General features: G+C 47.1%; 1 protein-coding gene across 5 annotated transcripts in view; it reads left to right on the top strand.

Annotated features, from left to right (window-relative positions):
• The window catches only part of ITPR1 (inositol 1,4,5-trisphosphate receptor type 1), a 160,342-nt gene that overhangs the window by 46,109 nt on the left and 96,777 nt on the right, over positions 1-17,456 (top strand). For 4 of the 5 annotated variants that reach the window (XM_088171226.1, XM_088171227.1, XM_088171225.1 and 1 more), the window contains exons 5-19: positions 2,588-2,674; positions 3,424-3,582; positions 4,423-4,521; positions 5,024-5,107; positions 5,206-5,352; positions 6,571-6,666; positions 7,701-7,745; positions 11,768-11,919; positions 12,761-12,860; positions 13,308-13,468; positions 14,193-14,334; positions 14,803-14,961; positions 15,591-15,763; positions 16,011-16,130; positions 17,221-17,415. In XM_088171226.1, the coding sequence (XP_088027352.1) occupies positions 2,588-2,674; positions 3,424-3,582; positions 4,423-4,521; positions 5,024-5,107; positions 5,206-5,352; positions 6,571-6,666; positions 7,701-7,745; positions 11,768-11,919; positions 12,761-12,860; positions 13,308-13,468; positions 14,193-14,334; positions 14,803-14,961; positions 15,591-15,763; positions 16,011-16,130; positions 17,221-17,415 (1,919 nt within the window). Of the gene's footprint in view, positions 1-2,587; positions 2,675-3,423; positions 3,583-4,422; positions 4,522-5,023; positions 5,108-5,205; positions 5,353-6,570; positions 6,667-7,700; positions 7,746-11,767; positions 11,920-12,760; positions 12,861-13,307; positions 13,469-14,192; positions 14,335-14,802; positions 14,962-15,590; positions 15,764-16,010; positions 16,131-17,220; positions 17,416-17,456 lie in introns of those variants that run through there. The other variant, XM_088171228.1, reaches the window with a different exon arrangement.

Genomic DNA, 17,456 nt, shown 5'->3' with positions numbered 1-17,456 from the left:
TTCTGGGTAAAATGTTGACATTCAGCAGCTGAAAACTCAGTAAAGCAGTTGATTGCTGTTTTTAGAGCTCCTATATAAAAAAAAGCCAACTTAACTTAAATACCATCTGTTGACTTTAGAGTTAAATAAACTCAGTGTTTATGTTAAAATTACATAGCTGGAGTACTTCATGTCAAAATTACAATTCTGAATATTTTTAGGTTCTTTAAGCCTATATTAAGCTCATTGTAGCCTGGAATATGAAATGGCCCCGTAGGAGAGTGTCACTTGCTGATTGCCATATGGCTGCCTCGCTCCTGCACTTCACAAAGACCCACTGGTGGACTCCTTCTGCTTCAAGAAATGTATTTATAACCCAAAAGTATCAGCTTGGCAGGGACAAAGCTATTTTGGTAGCACAAAGCTGCCTCACCTGGGCCGTGTTTCTCATGTTGATGAGGGGAGTAGGCTGTGGCAGCAAGTTTGGAGTGATGGGGGTGCTGGGGTTGGTGCTTGGGTGTATCAGGAACAGGGAGAGTTGATGGGTTTTAACAGAAAATAGTCTAAATACTGCAACGTGTAAAAGAAAAAGCCTTTGGAATTGCCCTGGATTACATTCTCATGTGGAGTACATCCCAGTGCAGGTGTTTGGGACCTGTCCCTACTCATCTGACACTTTTGTGTCAGGGTCCTGGAAATGCAGCATGAGATTCTTGCAGGATGAGATTTTTCCAGGATTAGCCTGAGCCCAGTTACGTTTGCACAGAAATGTCCCACCAAGACCTGCTTGATTTGGAGAAAGGATTTGAGTGCTTTGTAATTTTATTGGGGATTATTTAATCTGCATCACTTGGACATGGAATCTGATGGGACCAGTCAGGTCTGCAGTGACAAAATAATCGTGTCCCATGGACATCACTGATCTCAGAACTTCTTCCTGCCACTCCTGAGTGTCCATGGGTCACCTTTGCCACTTGCTCCACACCCTGTGCCTGTGCTCCCAGCTCTGAGCTCTGCCCAGCACGAGGTTTCTTTATCAGAGCATTTCCAACGCAGCTGATGATGCAAGATGTGTTCATCATCATCACTTGCCTTTTTTGGCTTCTGTTTGTCTGCTGGTGGAATTTATTGTCTGCCACGGAGCGCTCCGTGCTGAGGTCAGGTTATTTTAAGTTAATGCCATTTAAGGGATTTAAAATCTGGGACACTTGTCTCTCTGTGGTCACAGCATCCGAGCTGCTTGAGGAGCTGACATCTAGTGGCCAGAAAAGTGGTTCTCCTGGAGTGCCTGTCAGGTCCTAAATCTTAAATCCTAAATCTTAGTTGTACTTTCACAGGAAAAAAAGTTTTCTATGTTTATAATAAATGTAGCACCTAGTGTGGCAGGGCAGTCCTGGCTGTGTTTGCTGTAATTTGGGAGGACTCTGGTGTCTTGAAGAAACCTTTTCTTGACAAAGTAATTGGAAATCAAGCAAAAAAGTTGTATTTCACTAATACACAAAAAATTGTGTTGCATTGCATGACTGAATAAAATTTTGAATTTGAAAGAGCAACTGTTTCTCAGATTCTCCTGCAGTAAGAAGCCAGTTTTCATACCTAGCACAGCATCTAAGAATAGCACATTTTGAGTGAGCTGGAGCTGGTTAAATTTTCTAACAGTGTGCAAGTAGCTGCTGGAACTTCACCTCACTGTATTGAGGAGCTCTGGGCACTTTTCTTCTCCAAGGGAAACCTGGACCCACCACAGTCCTTGAGACCTGAGAACCAAACCATAATCCTCCTAAAAAGTTCAATTTTAAATTGCTCTCCACCTCCAGATAGCAGTTAAAGCAAATACAGATTTATGTTTTTAATTCAGAATATCATCTTTCCTGTAAAGTGAAGGAGAATTTCTTCACCAAATGAAGTTGTTTCAAAGCAGCCTGGGCCAAATAGCTCACTTTTAAAGCAAGAATGGCAAGAGGCTCATTGTTAATTATTAATTAGGTCTTTGTGTCCTTATAATAATTCAGTTTTGCAGGGTTTCCCCTTTTTCCCTGTCATGGTGGTGCAGGAATGCTCAGCTGTGGCACAGAGGATCCATCACCTCAGGGAGCATGAGCCCAGATGTAGAGAGTGGGAACTCTCAAATCCAGGGCTGCAGTGGGCATTGGTGCATTGGAGTCTCCAGAAAAACACAGCCAGGAGGGCGGCTGGAGCCTGTACTGGCAAAGGAAAATAAAGAAATAAAGTTGAGGTTCTTTCATTCAGTTTGTGTAGAAGTCAGTAAAAAGGAAAATAAAATAAATTCCTGGCTGGAATTGTTACCCATCCCTTTTTCACCTTTCCCCCCCAGGTATCTCCCTTCTGTCTTGTCTGAGCTTTTCAGCTCATGTTGTATGCCAGAATTTTGTCCAATTGTACCCAAATTACAGGGTCTATCTCCCTAAACAGTTGAAAAAGGGAATTGGAAATTATGCTCTTGGAAACTGGAGAAAGAGGAAATTAGGCTCTTTCAGATTGCTCACTGTTTTTCCAGTCCTTTGAAATAATCTCGAGGAAAAGAGACTTTCACAAAACCTCGTTTTGTAAACCACTCAGCAATTGAAACGTTCTCCTTTGATTTCAGCATGCAGCGGATTTGGAAAAGAAACAGAACGAAACAGAAAACAGAAAACTGCTGGGAACAGTCATCCAGTATGGGAATGTCATCCAGGTGAGGCTGTGAACATCTGGGCAAGCTGCACAGGATTTAGTTGGAAATTCCCTGCTCAGTGGGACTTTAGATTTCTGGAGTTCATGGGCAGGACTCTGTAGTTTTGCCAGGTTTCCCCATCTCTGAAGGGGGATCCTGAGAAGCAGGGCCTGGGTGTTGTATCTGTGATGAGGTCAGTTTGTTATTATGGGTTAATTGTGCTTGGTTTTGAGGTCACCATTGATTGTTTTCTTCAGAAATACTTGTTAGAGCCCTCATTAGAGTTGTTGGAAGGTGGCACATGTACAACACCAAATATCTCACAGTGGAATGCTGGCACTTAAATCATAAACTGACACAGAGAAGGAGAATCAATATAAATAGTTAAATTTTCTGTTAGATGAGACCAAGCAAAGCAAGAGGAGAGAAGCTTTGCCTCTTAAAAAGCCACTTAGTCCCCAGCATTTCACAAGTTTTGGTCCTGGGTTTTTTTTTTAACAGATTGTTCTAAGTGATGAGGGCATCTCCATGTGTTTGTCCTAGCTGGGCAAGGGACAGTTGGATAAACTGAAGGTGTTTTGTTCTGTGTCTCTGAGTGTGAGTGGGATTGTGCCTGAATCCATCAGTATTTGTACACAATTCACAATTTGTACACAATTTGTACACAAGTTTGCAGTCCTGTGTAGCATTGCAGTTGTCTCATGCACGCTCGGGTTATTGAGGGGAGGAAGAGGAGCATTCTTAGAACTGAACTCTGATTCTTATTCTAGCTGCTTCACTTAAAAAGTAACAAATACTTAACAGTAAATAAGAGGCTTCCAGCTCTGCTAGAGAAGAATGCAATGAGGGTGACGTTGGATGAAGCTGGAAATGAAGGCTCCTGGTTCTACATCCAGCCCTTCTACAAACTGCGCTCCATCGGGGACAGTGTAAGTGCTGGGAGCAGCGTCCTCACACATCCCTTTGGGATGCATTTGGGAGCCCTGTCTTGCATTGAATGCAATGCACACATCTCCCAGTGCGTGATGATGATGCAGGAACAACCTTTTTTGCTATGCTGTCATGAGGGGGAGGAGAATTGCTATGGTAACTTGTATTTTGGAAACGGGGAATGATCTAACATTGGAGGGAATAAGGGACCTAATTAGGCTGGCCTTGCACAATTCCTGCTCAATTCAAAATGGTAGGAAGTGTTGAGCTCCTTCAGGAGGTTTGGAAGGAATAATTAGCATCTTGGTTTTCAGTGTTGTCAGCTTAGAATCAAAATTCGTCATCACTTGGGATATGAGGAGTGAGGTAATGAGGAAGTGAAATGCTCCTGTTGATGGGAAATCTTTAAATGCCACTTTAATCCCCTCTTTTGCAACATCTGAGTCACTTGGATATAGAATCTTCCTGAAACTAGGGGGTCATAAGCTTCAGTGTGCTCTGGGGTTCAGGCCAGGTGTATTTGGCACCTAAACACAGTGAATTTATCAATCAGCCATCATTTATCCTGTAGCCCCAGGATAAATGTTCTGTACCAGAGCTCAGTCTGCTGCTTCTGCAAGGCTCTGAGTGCAGTAGCATAGGGGGTTTTTGCCTCAGTGACTGAGTTTGGTAAACTAAATTCTGAAGCAAACAGAATTCTGGTGGAATACTCATACTGGTATCCCTCCAGACTGCAAAAAGGTGATTTCCTCCCGTTGCTCCCATTAAAAAAAAAAAGAAAAAAGGAAGAGGAAGTTTTCTCAGGGTGCAAATTTGTCTGATGCTGCACTTCTCTGCAGGTTGTCATTGGAGACAAAGTAGTCCTGAATCCTGTCAATGCTGGCCAGCCTCTCCATGCCAGTAGCCATCAGCTTGTGGATAACCCGGGATGCAATGAGGTAAGGGGGCTTTGGCACAGCTGTACAAACCTCTCTGTGCTTCAGCTTAGCTATTTGGACATGGTTTAGAATTCTGCAAGTTGGTTGGTACCCATGGCTTAGGATTGGTTATCCTGGTAATCAGTGACTTAAAAGTCTTGGAGCTCTGCTTTCTCTTGGGTGCTGGCAGAGGTTTGAGTTTCATCTCTTTTGCATGACTGGCTAAAAACAAGTTATTCCTTCAAAACCAGGGGTTTGTGGCACAGTGATGTTCCCCATACTAGTCATGGTGAAGGAAATTAAATCTACCAGCAGAGATGTGTAACAAGTGGCTTCCAAGCGAGTCAGCTCTGAAATTCCTTGTTCTGGAGCAGATACTGAAAGGACTTTGCTTCTCCAGAGCAATGCAGCCAGGCCTGCAGTGTTCTGCTGAAGATGGTCTAAAAAAATAAGAGAGTGGCTCATGGCAGGACCTTGTGCAGGGACAGGACAGTGGGACTGATGGTCTCAATTCTCCTCCTAGGTCAACTCAGTGAACTGCAACACCAGCTGGAAAATCGTGCTCTTCATGAAATGGAGCGACAACAAGGACGACATCCTCAAAGGGGTGAGAGGCAGAGCTGTGCCTGTGTGCAGCTGGGGCTCTGCTGTCCCCTGTCCCTGCTGTCCCCTGTCCCTGCTGACCCTGCTGCCTGTCTTTGGCAGGGGGACGTGGTGAGGCTGTTCCACGCAGAGCAGGAGAAGTTCCTGACGTGTGATGAGCACAGGAAGAAGCAGCACGTGTTCCTCAGGACCACGGGCAGGCAGTCAGCCACGTCTGCCACCAGCTCCAAAGCCCTGTGGGAGGTGGAGGTAAGGGCTGAGCCCTGGGCTTGGCTTGTAGGAACAATTGCTCCTTCTGTTTATAAACACTCTAGCTGCATTTCTCGTTTTAAGTAAAATTTTCCTGGTGTTGCAAGTTGAAATGAAAATTCCTCCCCTTGCTGTGCTTTCTGAGCACAGTCACAGTGGAGCTCTGCTCCTTGGTGGTGCAGCACACAGCTCTTCACTTCAGGTGCTTTACAGTTCAGGAAAAGGGCACAGAGAAACATCAATGAAGTCATTTTCTTACCAGTCACTGAAGTTTAACAACAGCTTATAATTTCCACTGTCCTGCTGAGTGTACTGAAGGCTCTATTTTTGGTGTGGAATAATGTGATTATGTATATCCTCATTTGATAGGAGGCTGCAACCCCTTCAGTCTGCCTGAACTGGCTTTTTTAATTCACTTGGCTTTTAAACAGAGTGACTAACACCTTGGCCATCACTGGCTTCTGAAAATAGCCTCAGTCCGTTGGTATTATTAGCATTGGTTTATGATCTTAAATATGATTAAATTATGAACTGCATATAAGAATCAAAAAATAAATTGTAATGATGGATAGGTGTTTTTATATTCCTTTTCCAGAAGTATCTGCTGTGACATTCAGCTTCTGTATTTCAAATGAAAATCTGCCTGTAATTAGCATTACTTTGGCACATTATCAGTCTGTGGTAACTGTCCATGTGTGTGCAGTTACCTGGCACAGGTGAGGGAGCTTCCCTGAAAGGTACAGGTCAGCTGTGTTGAGTTTTCTTTAGGAATCAAGTGGTGTGCCCACAGAGCAGCCAGTATGGGGTTACAGGTGTTGGAGGCTCTGCTTGCCCCACTTTATCAGTAAATATAAATATTAATTTCTTCATACAGCATTGTTGCATTTGAAATATTTCCAAGTGTCTTCCCTCATTCATGTTAAACAGTCAAAAATATAATTACAGCCATAGGGTAATGGATTTGTTGCCTTTGTTTCAAGACCTGGCAACACATGCCCATAGAGAGCACCTTCTTCAATTCATTCATTCATAAACTGCAGTGAACTATTCCCAGCCAGCTCAGAGCATTCCTTGCACACTCCTGGTCACAGAGAAAAGCTGGCTTTGTCTTTTCTCAGCCCCTGGTTGTGTTTGCTCTTCCCTGCCCATGAGCTGAGGCAGATCCTGCTGGTCTGGGGGGGTCTGTGCTGCATTCCAGGTGTGTTCCTGTCCTTGCAGGTGGTGCAGCATGATCCCTGCCGGGGGGGAGCTGGCTACTGGAACAGCCTCTTCAGGTTCAAGCACCTGGCCACGGGGCACTACCTGGCAGCAGAGGTACGTGGGGCTGGGCTGGCACCTCTGCCTGCCTTGCACTGTGTTCTCCTCCTTTGGCACCTTCTCAAAATCTGTCATTTCCCACCCTAAAACTGGACACGGGGAGGGGAGGAGAGTGGTCATTTGGATTAATACAGAAATAGATGCTAAACGTAGGGAATGAGATGAAGGAGCTGAAAGAACACCGTGGTTTGGGGTAGTCATGAGCTGATTACACTTTTTGTATGAATTCTAGAGTCGAGAACTTCTGCTGCAAAGAATAGGCACTAAATAGTATCCTGTCATGTGGGCACTGGAATCAATGTGACTTTATTAACTGCTGAATAAATGGTAAATGACTGAAAGCCTTTGGGGGAAAATGAATTCAAGTGTTGGTAATTCCTCTTGAATCACTGATTTTTGAGCAGAATCGTAGAACTGAGTATAAAATGAAAACACTGACTTCAGACCAGTCTGTAAGAACTGCAGATAGAGAAAAGTCCAGATTAAATACCCCATTTTATATTCCTCTGATAAGTAGATTGGAAAACCAGAAGCATTTTGTCACGTGCACACTGCAAATCCTTTTCAGTAGTGATCCAGTGTAGAGCTTTTCTAGTAAATCTTGGGTTTTCTAATCAGCCAAAACAAAAACATTCTCTTTGATCATGCAAGAATATCCCAGAGGAGATTGCTCACCTGATCCCTGGTTAAAATCATGTTTGTTCCAAAAGATTTCTCCAAGCCAGTAATTTCTAGTTGGACATTCCACTTGGAATTTAAACAACAAAAAGAAAACATAAACGGGTTAAGTCTCTACTCTTGCTCCTGTAGTGATTCTCCTGAATGAGATCAATCTCCCTGCATGTTTGCAGGTTATTTATTTGGTTATTTACCTGGTGAGCCATGCTGGGTGTGGGCAGTGTGCTCTGCATGCCTGGTGGTGCTGGAGCAGTGCAGGGCCCTGCTGACCACCAGAGCTTTGGTGCTGCTCAGGCTGTTTCCCACTTGCAGCTGTGCTGGAGTTTTGACTGCCTGTGATTCTGTTCCATCAGGTAAACCCTGACTATGAGGAAGATGACCTGGAGTGTCAATCCTCAGTAAGTATAGGCAAGGGTCTGGTCCTGCCCTGGATTGAGGAGGGCTTGGCACACGCCCAGGGCTGACCTGGCCAGTGCTCAGCTGGTCCAGGCTTCCTTGCTAGTGAAGAAACTAAAAACCTGAAAATGCTCTGGAGGCTTTTAAAGCCTATCCAAGGAGTGGGTGTTGACACCTTAGTGAAGAACAACCCACTTGGAACTGAATGAATACATTACCTGAACCCCCCTCAACTCCTCCCTTTGTGGCATCTTTTTCTGTCTTCCTGTTTCCTCAACCTTTGCTTCCTTGGAGCACTGTCCTGCCAAGGGCTGGAAATGAAGTTGCTCAAGGTGACACCAGATTGTCCCTGAGGGAATGTCCCCCAGTGCTGTGCCTGTCTGACCTCTGTGCTTAAGCAACAAAGTCACTGTCATTGTACCTTGTCTGAGGAGGGCAGGAATGGCAGGGGGAGGGGGATTCCAGTGCCATTCCTCTGATTTTCCTGTGGGAGCCAGTCTGTGTTGTCAGTAAATGTTGTTGTGTCAGAGACTGAGTGTGTGGTGCTTTGTATTGACAGAGGCTTCTCTTTGGTGTCAGAGGGAACCAGCAGTAGTGGAAAAACAGAGAAAACTGGAACAGCACTTTGCATTGTGGGTTTTATTTATTTAGTTGGATTTGATGATAGGCTTATGCAGCTTTCTTGGTCATTTATCCTGTATTATGGAGGATTTGCACCATTTAGATATGACAAAAAGCTGTTCCTTCCGTTCTGCAGAGATGGATGTGATGCTTGGAAATCCTGCAGGGTGCATTTTTCCTACTAAAAGGGTTTTTCATTATAGCCTGGCCATTAAAATGCTTCTCTTGCCCTCAGATATTGAGCTGTTTTCCTGATTAGTTTTTGGTGGCATTTGGCAGCTTGACTGCAGTAAACATGGTAAAAATCTGAACAAACCCCACCCATAGCTATTGTCCGGGGGGAAATCCAATACTGAGACGTTTTGTTGGGTTAATTTTTTGAAAGTTAATCAACGCTGAGGGCCTTTGGGCAGACAGCCCTGCTCCTGTGGTGTGTCCTGCTGACATGTGCATGGATAACATTCATGCACTGTCTCAGCTCTCTGGTTTTTCCCTACTCTCTCTTTACCACTAGATGGCAAAAATAGACCAGCAAGAACAGGACCAGGAGCACATAATTCAGCTTTGACAGGAAATTGCCACATCGTTTATCATTCACTGGTGACAGCAGGGTGTAGGCTGCCTTATCCAACTTTATCCAAACTCCAACTTAAATCAAGTGTGAGCTGTCTGCAGGGTTTCTGTGCACAGCCCGGTGCTTTTATTGTTGCTTTCTCCTTGTTCCTCAGAGGGCTGTGCAGAAAGGGTTTCCATGGGCATGGGTGAGGTGCCAGCTCCACCCTCCAGCAGCAAAGGACGCTGCTCTTGTCACCTTTGGGGTTGAATTTCAGTCTTCCCTGAATTGCCCCAGTTGCTGCTTTCTGCTTTACTGCTCATGTTCAGCTTTGCCACAGTTTGAAGAAGTGACCAGTCGTCTCCTGAAGGACGAGCTGTGAATGCAGAGCAGCTGTATCCATCTCTGAATTCCCTCCCCTTGCTGGGGGGGGGATGAAGGAGACAGCTGAAATTCAGAGAATTCATTCCAAGTGAGTGAATTTCTCCCAGAATTTCTCTCCAGATGGACTCTGAGTGTAGAGTTGCTCCTTCCCTTGAAGGCACACTCCCAAAGTGTAATTCTGTTCCATACAGACAACTGCCTGTTCCCATGTACAAAATCAGACTTTAAATGTCACTGCTTTGCAGCCAAGTTCATTGACTGCGAATGTGTTAACTTGGGAGTATCCTGAGGCACCAGCAGCACTGGATACCTTTTCCATCTGCTCCAGGGTGGCAGTGCCTTACAGCAGGGCTGTGACAGGCAGCTCCCTGAGTGCTGACTCCCTTGGGTGCCACCATCACAGAGAAGATGAGAAATTGGTTTCTTGGTCACCTTGAAAATTGCAGCCAGGATTTAGGTGGTTGTACATGGGCAGCTGGTTCCTGTGTGCCAGGACAGGCAGTGACTTCTTTAAGGACTTGTGATGGCTGGGAGTTCCCAAAAAAGGATTTGGAGAAAGTTGTTGTTCCGTTTTCTCAGTTCATCTTTGTTTTTTCCTACCCTTTTGTCCTTTCATCGGGGGTTTTATCCAATTGATGTATCTTTACTTTGCTGAAGGAGGCTGGGGATTTGCTGGCACCTTGGGAACAAAGATCCTTCTGGTGCCATGGCCTTTGGAACACGTTTTTGTGCTTGAGAGCAGCACAAAACGTGTGTGAACAGCAAGACTTCCAACTCCTTGATTGGCTTTTTGTTTCTCTTGCTGGGATTGATGGATGTGGATCCCATTTTTGCTGCTGAAGCTGATTATTTCCCAGCAAGGTTGTTGGTACATGGCGTGGCTGGGTTTTTATATTTTCAACTCATTAATTATGTAGTTAGAGGGATAATTGCAATGTGTGGGATATGTTTGGAGAGCTGGTAGTGTCAGGATTAGGGATCTCAGCTGATGTGTGCTATCAGAAAGCAGTCAGAGCTCAGTGTGTGTGTGAGGTGAATGGCTGGGAGGGTTTTGTCTCTCCTGGTGCTGTCTGTGAGACATCAGTTCTGTGTGGAGCTGCAGTTCCTGTGTTAGTACTGAGGAGTCACACCAGGGTGAGCAGGGTTGGCCAGAGCAGCTGCTGTCAGTGTTGCTGGTGTCCTGCAGTGTGCTGGTCCAGAGCTCTGTCTGCACCCCACGTGTGCCTGGGGCTGTGTGGGGGCTCTGCAGGGCTCTCCTGGTGCCATGGGGCTCTCCTGGTTCCATGGGGCTCTGCAGGGCTCTCCTGGTGCCATGGGGCTCTCCTGGTTCCATGGGACTGTGCAGGGCACTCCTGGTTCCATGGGGCTCTCCTGGTGCCCTGGGGCTCTGCAGGGCGCTCTCCTGGTTCCATGGGGCTCAGCAGGGCTCTCCTGGTTCCATGGGGCTCTGCAGGGCTCTCCTGGTTCCATGGGGCTCTCCTGGTGCCATGGGGCTCTGCAGGGCTCTCCTGGTTCCATGGGGCTCTCCTGGTGCCATGGGGCTCAGCAGGGCTCTCCTGGTTCCATGGGGCTCTGCAGGGCTCTCCTGGTTCCATGGGGCTCTCCTGGTGCCATGGGGCTCTGCAGGGCTCTCCTGGTTCCATCGGGCTCTCCTGGTGCCATGGGGCTCTGCAGGGCTCTCCTGGTTCCGTGGGGCTCTCCTGGTGCCATGGGGCTCTGCAGGGCTCTCCTGGTGCCATGGGGCTCTCCTGGTTCCATGGGGCTGTATTGGTTCCATGGGGCTGTGCAGGGCTCTCCTGGTTCCATGGGGCTCTGCAGGGCTCTCCTGGTGCCATGGGGCTCTCCTGGTTCCCTGGGGCTCTGCAGGGCTCTCCTGGTTCCATGGGGCTGTGCAGGGCTCTCCTGGTTCCCTGGGGCTCTGCAGGGCTCTCCTGGTGCCATGGGGCTCAGCAGGGCTCTCCTGGTTCCATGGGGCTCTGCAGGGCTCTCCTGGTTCCATGGGGCTCTCCTGGTGCCATGGGGCTCTGCAGGGCTCTCCTGGTTCCATCGGGCTCTCCTGGTGCCATGGGGCTCTGCAGGGCTCTCCTGGTTCCGTGGGGCTCTCCTGGTGCCATGGGGCTCTGCAGGGCTCTCCTGGTGCCATGGGGCTCTCCTGGTTCCATGGGGCTGTATTGGTTCCATGGGGCTGTGCAGGGCTCTCCTGGTTCCATGGGGCTCTGCAGGGCTCTCCTGGTGCCATGGGGCTCTCCTGGTTCCCTGGGGCTCTGCAGGGCTCTCCTGGTTCCATGGGGCTCTGCAGGGCTCTCCTGGTTCCCTGGGGCTCTGCAGGGCTCTCCTGGTTCCATGGGGCTCTGCAGGGCTCTCCTGGTTCCATGGGGCTCTGCAGGGCTCTCCTGGTTCCATGGGGCTCTCCTGGTGCCCCGGGGCTGTGCAGGGCTCTGCTCACACCGTGGGGTCTCTCTGCAGCTGGACCCCGAGCAGGAGGCGGCGCGCCGGGGCCGCGGTGCCCAGGAGAAGATGGCTTATTCCCTGGTGTCCGTGCCCGAGGGCAACGACATCTCCTCCATCTTCGAGCTGGACCCCACCACGCTGCGAGGGGGAGACAGCCTCGTGCCCAGGTACAGTCACTGTCTGCCACAGCTCAGCCATTCTTGTGGGTTTTTAAAGTAAAGCTGCCCCAGACTATTTTCCTTTTGTCCTTTTGGAATTGAGTTACTCCTCAAATGAGTGTAGAAATAATCAGGAAATGCCCGAAGCTTCGCTTGAGTGCTTTGTAATTGAGGTATAAGTAAGAGAACACCATTTTACAGATGGGAAAATTGAGATTAAGTGACTTCCTAAGTGACTTCCTTGCCAGGAATGACCTGAGACTAAAAGCCTTGGGTGTCCTATCAAGGCATTCATTCCTGTGACCTGTCTGCATTGTGTTAGGATGTAACACCAGTTATTTAGCACTGGATTTTGTATGGTTTATGTGTTCTTTACTGTTCATGTGGCACCTCTTGCTGTTGAAAAGCTGCTGCACCCTTCCAAGTCACACACTCTGCACATTGAGAAAGCACAGCAAGTTTGTTTCATCTATTCAGCAACTCCCTGAATCATCAGATATTTTGGAGTATCAGGGAGTTCTGGGCTGAAAACCCCAGAGGTAAGGGGAGAAGTTGGCAGCTCACAGCAGTGGAAAAGTGAGGATGGGAGAGGTTTTAGATTGTTGCTGTGCAGCAGCAGCTCAGAGTGGCTGTGGTTCTGTTTTAGAGCAGAATCTCTTTGATTCTAGGAGAAACCTTCCTCAGGTGAATTCACAGAATGAGCTAAGGCAGTAAGAATGTTGTTGCAGTTGTGGACAGAGATGACACTTCTTTTCCACTTGTTCCTGCCAGCATCTCAAAATCCCAACAGTGCAAAGATTCCCCAGCTGGGGAGCTGAGTCATGCTGGGGCACTCCTGCCTTTCTTTCAGGAACTCCTATGTGAGGCTCAGACACCTCTGCACCAACACCTGGGTTCACAGCACCAACATCCCTATTGATAAAGAGGAGGAGAAACCCGTGATGCTCAAAGTAAGTTCTGCTACTTGGTGTGAGCCCATCCTTTGATTCCTGTACTTCCACAGAAGTGGTGTTGGCAGGAGTTTCACTCCTTGAGCCTGTCACACACACTGAGCATGTGACAGTAATGAATGGTGCCTGTGCAAAATATTTGCTCTTAATGGCTCAGTTTGATGGTAGTTTTGTAGTTACACTGTTCAACTTCTACTCCACAACAGTCAGCAGGAGGAGGATATTTTTTCCGCTGGCTACAGCAACATTTTGCCATCTCTCCTGCTGCTCCTTTGGATTTAGGAACATCTCTGAGCTTGCACAGAATGTTCTCAGGTTTTTGGGGTCAGCAGTGGTCCCGTGCTGCCTAAGCACAGTGTGGCTTTTCTGTCTCATTATCTCTGAGTGGGTGAGCCACTGCTTTGTTCCTGCCTTGGGGTTTGCTGATAAAGCTTCTCTGGGTTTCAGATTGGGACCTCTCCAGTGAAGGAGGACAAAGAAGCTTTTGCTATCGTGCCAGTCTCACCTGCAGAGGTTCGGGACTTGGATTTTGCAAATGATGCAAGTAAAGTTTTAGGTTCCATTGCTGGCAAGCTGGAAAAGGGAACAATAACCCAGAATGAAAGAAGGTAAGGAAACCATAACTGGGATCAGATAATGTTGTTTCCTTTAGTCAGTAACTGTTTCTTTGAAAATTTGATCAGACTAAGCTATAGAAGAGGGATTTGGTTTCCTCCTTGATGAGATTTGATATTGTTGTGTCCACAGTGGAGGTTCTCAGGCCTGGTCTGTCCAGCCCTCCTTGTCCTCTGTGAAGTGAGAGCATGAGAAATGTTGTGAGCCTGGGGGACTAATCCCCAGCATAGCTCTGCAAATGGAGTGTGGGAATTCCTAATCCATCTTGTGAGCACTGAACATGTGACTTGCTGCAAATCCTCTGACCGTGTCTGTGAAAATGTGGCCACACAAAAAGAGCACAGAGGTGGCTGTGTCACACCAGGGCCCCCATAGCCAGTGCCTTTTATTTGGCCTTGGAGAGATTATCACCTGATTTATTGTTTGTGGCAATTGGAAGAAGTGCCAAATAGAACTTGGCAAGTATAGAGTTGTCCTAAAGTGATTTTCTTGTCTTGCTGCTGCTCTGGTTTAGCTGTTGGACAGTGAGGCTGCAGCAATGGAGGAGCATTAATTCCTAATTTTAAGTTCTGTGCAAACCTCTGAGCTTTATCCAGTCTCTAATTGCTGTTAGTTTTTCACTTAGCATTTGGAAATCTGTGTAAACTTAACCTGGCACTGCTCTTTTAGCTCAGGGAATTTGTATTCTCATGTTAACAACTTCTGGCTCTTCTGTAGATCTGTTACCAAACTGTTGGAGGATTTGGTCTACTTTGTTACTGGTGGAACTAATTCTGGCCAGGATGTCCTTGAGGTGGTGTTTTCTAAACCTAACAGAGAACGGCAAAAGCTGATGAGAGAGCAGAATATTCTGAAGCAGGTAGGCTGTGGTTTTCTTTGAGCTCTGCCTGTGAGAAGAATTATTGGAAAAAAAGAACCTGATAACAGAGAACCTGGCCAGGTTGGACAGGGCTTGGAGCAACCTGGAGTGGTGTGAAGTGTCCCTGCCCATGGCAGAGGATTGGAATGAGATCATCTTCATGGTCCCTTCCAACCCAAGCCATTCTGTGGCTCTGTGAAACTGATCTCAAATTATTGGGACCTTTGAGTTTCCAGCTTTCAGCAGGCTCTGGGCAGTGGATTGCAGGCTCACCATTGCTGGAACTAAAAAATTCCAGCAGATGGTGTTGAATAAAGGTGATCAGCATCTTCTGTCCGAGAACCTTGGTGCCTGCAGCACATTCCTGATGCTCCTTTTGAAACACAGAGCTTTGACGCTCGTGCTGAGCAGAAGAAGGCAGTGCCTGATGGGGTCGTGTGTGTGGTTTTTTTTTTACTGAATCTGTAGATTTTCAAGCTGTTGCAAGCCCCCTTCACGGACAGCGGGGACGGGCCGATGCTGCGGCTGGAGGAGCTGGGGGACCAGCGCCACGCGCCCTTCAGGCACATCTGCAGGCTCTGCTACAGGGTGCTCAGGCACTCCCAGCAGGACTACAGGAAAAATCAGGTTGGAAATGGCGTCTGGCATGATCAGAGCCACCGGCACAGGGTTTCTGTGCTCAAAAAAAAAAAAAAGCTTGAAAAAAAAGTGAAGTAAATAAGAGCAGGGTTTGCTTTACTTAAATGAAGTAAACCCTGCACTGATGTGGTTGCACAGTCAGCAAGAGGTTTTGGGATGGCTCAGTTTCGTTCTGTTGTTCATTTTTCATCTCTGTCAGAGGCTATAAGGTAATTAGCACTGGTTCCAAGTGGGATTTAAGAAAACAACAGAATTTCTAACTGTCCCACACAGGTGAATTACAAGACTCTGTTCACTCTTGCTGACTACAGGCTCCATTGAAAGTTGCCCTGTAAATTGAGGCTGTTCAGTTTTTGTTGCCATGTATTAAAAACAAGGTCCTGTCAGATAAGTATAGGTGCCTTGCTGGTGTCTAGCCCAGAAGAGAGGGGAGGGATGGAGGTATTTATTAAGGCTGGCTCTCATTGTTTGCTTTCTTCCACACAAGCGATTTGGATCTAACCCAGTTTGCTCCTTGGCATGTTGATATTGACAAACATCCACCTGTTTTCTGTTATTATTTCAAATTCTGAGGGTTAATTACACCCCCACTTCCCTCTTGCCCGTGTGTTTTGAAGGAATACATTGCCAAGCAGTTTGGCTTCATGCAGAAGCAGATTGGCTACGACGTGTTGGCCGAGGACACCATCACAGCCCTGCTCCACAACAACCGCAAGCTCCTGGAGAAGCACATCACAGCTGCCGAGATTGACACCTTTGTGAGTCTCGTGAGGAAAAATAGGGAGCCCAGGTGAGAGCTGCATTTTTGAATATGTGATTACCCTTCTCCTCCTGGGAAAAGTCAGTACCTGCCAGCTAGCTCAGGAGGAAGCACAGGCAGTGCAGGGCGTTCTGGCACTCGCCCTGCCGTCCCCTCGGGCTGCAAGTCTTGCTCTGAACACAAGTGGAGTTCTGAATGTTTGCCTCTTGAAACGTCGATTGCTTCAGTCTAGATCTCAGCAGTGATTGATACCCTTTTGGCTCGTGTTTTCCAACAGGTTTTTGGATTACCTCTCGGATCTGTGCGTTTCCATGAACAAGTCTATTCCCGTGACACAGGAGCTGATTTGTAAAGCTGTGCTGAACCCAGCCAATGCAGACATTCTCATTGAAACCAAGTGAGTTCCTGCCTTTCAAGATGGTTCTCCTGGTGTGAAGCAGAAGGAAGGTGGTTCAAAGCTGAGCAGGCTGCTGGCACGTCCCAGGGAAGCAGGGAATGAATTGTGTGGGGTCCTTTTCAAGCTCAGGGAACGGGGCTGGGGACAGCAGGTGTCTGCCAGGTGCATCCTCAGCCCCGCAGGCAGAAATCCATCACACGTCTCCTGTTTGATCCCCAGCACACAGGCTTTGCAGGGAGCTGTGCAGGCTCCTGCTCTGTCCTCCCCCAGCAATGAGGGAGCTCGGCTGGCAGCAGAGCAGGAGCTGGCCCAGCTCTGCTCACCTTTCCTCCCACTGAGCTGGGTTTGGGTCCCCAGCTCTCCTCTGCCATTGCTGAGGCCTCATAGCAGGCACCAAATCCTGGTTGTCTTTGATAAAGACAGCTTAATTCAGTATATATATAGGGAATAGATAACCATTATCAAAATACTGCAAAAGGAAAGCAGTATTTAGTATTTAGATGTAGTATTTAAAACACAAATGGCTGCGAGTATACTTGCACATTTAATTCTTGTCATGAAATGATAAAGGCTGTATTTATTTACAAGAGTACTTCATGCTGGTGCATCACTTATTTCTCCTTGAGTATTTAATTTGGATTTTTTTTCAGATGTTAATATTTTCTTTACTGGAACCCTTTTTAGTATCACCAGCTGATTTATTTCTAGTTATTTCATCACTTAAACAGAAAGAAGTTCTGATCCATTTGGCATTTATGGGATACAGAATGAATCAATTTCTTCTTTCCCATATCTTTTCCTGGTCTGTTGAATCATCTTTGAATTGGTTCTCCTGTAAAGAAGGTTTTGAAAGTCTATTATTACGTGCCTTAACTTCCTTGTTTCTTCATCTTTTTCACTTGAAAGGAGCTGAAATGTTCATCTTTCTAAAGTTGAATGGAAAGCTTATAATCTAATGCTTTTAATAATGCACCCCAGTGATTTGGTGTAGTAAAATGCTGCTGGTGAGCGGGTAAGATACATTTTAGCAAATGTCTTAATGTGAAGGATGTATGTGGGTCTGGAATGTAACCTCCCCTCCTCCTGGCAGGTTGGTGCTCTCCCGGTTTGAATTTGAGGAAGTGGCGAGTGGAGAAAATGCCTTGGAAGTTGGAGAGGACGAGGAAGAAGTGTGGCTGTTCTGGAGGGACAGCAACAAGGAAATCCGCAGCAAGAGCATCCGAGAGCTGGCCCAGGACGCCAAGGAGGGGCAGAAGGAGGATCGGGACGTGCTCAGCTACTACAGGTGAGCACACACCTGTCTAGTGTGAGGCCAGAGCTCAGCAG

This window comes from Sturnus vulgaris, chromosome 11 (assembly GCF_052056855.1).
Source record: "Sturnus vulgaris isolate bStuVul1 chromosome 11, bStuVul1.hap1, whole genome shotgun sequence".
Classification (NCBI taxonomy): domain Eukaryota; kingdom Metazoa; phylum Chordata; class Aves; order Passeriformes; family Sturnidae; genus Sturnus; species Sturnus vulgaris.
Note: the sequence above shows the minus strand (reverse complement) of the source record. Positions and strands in the feature narration are given on the sequence as shown.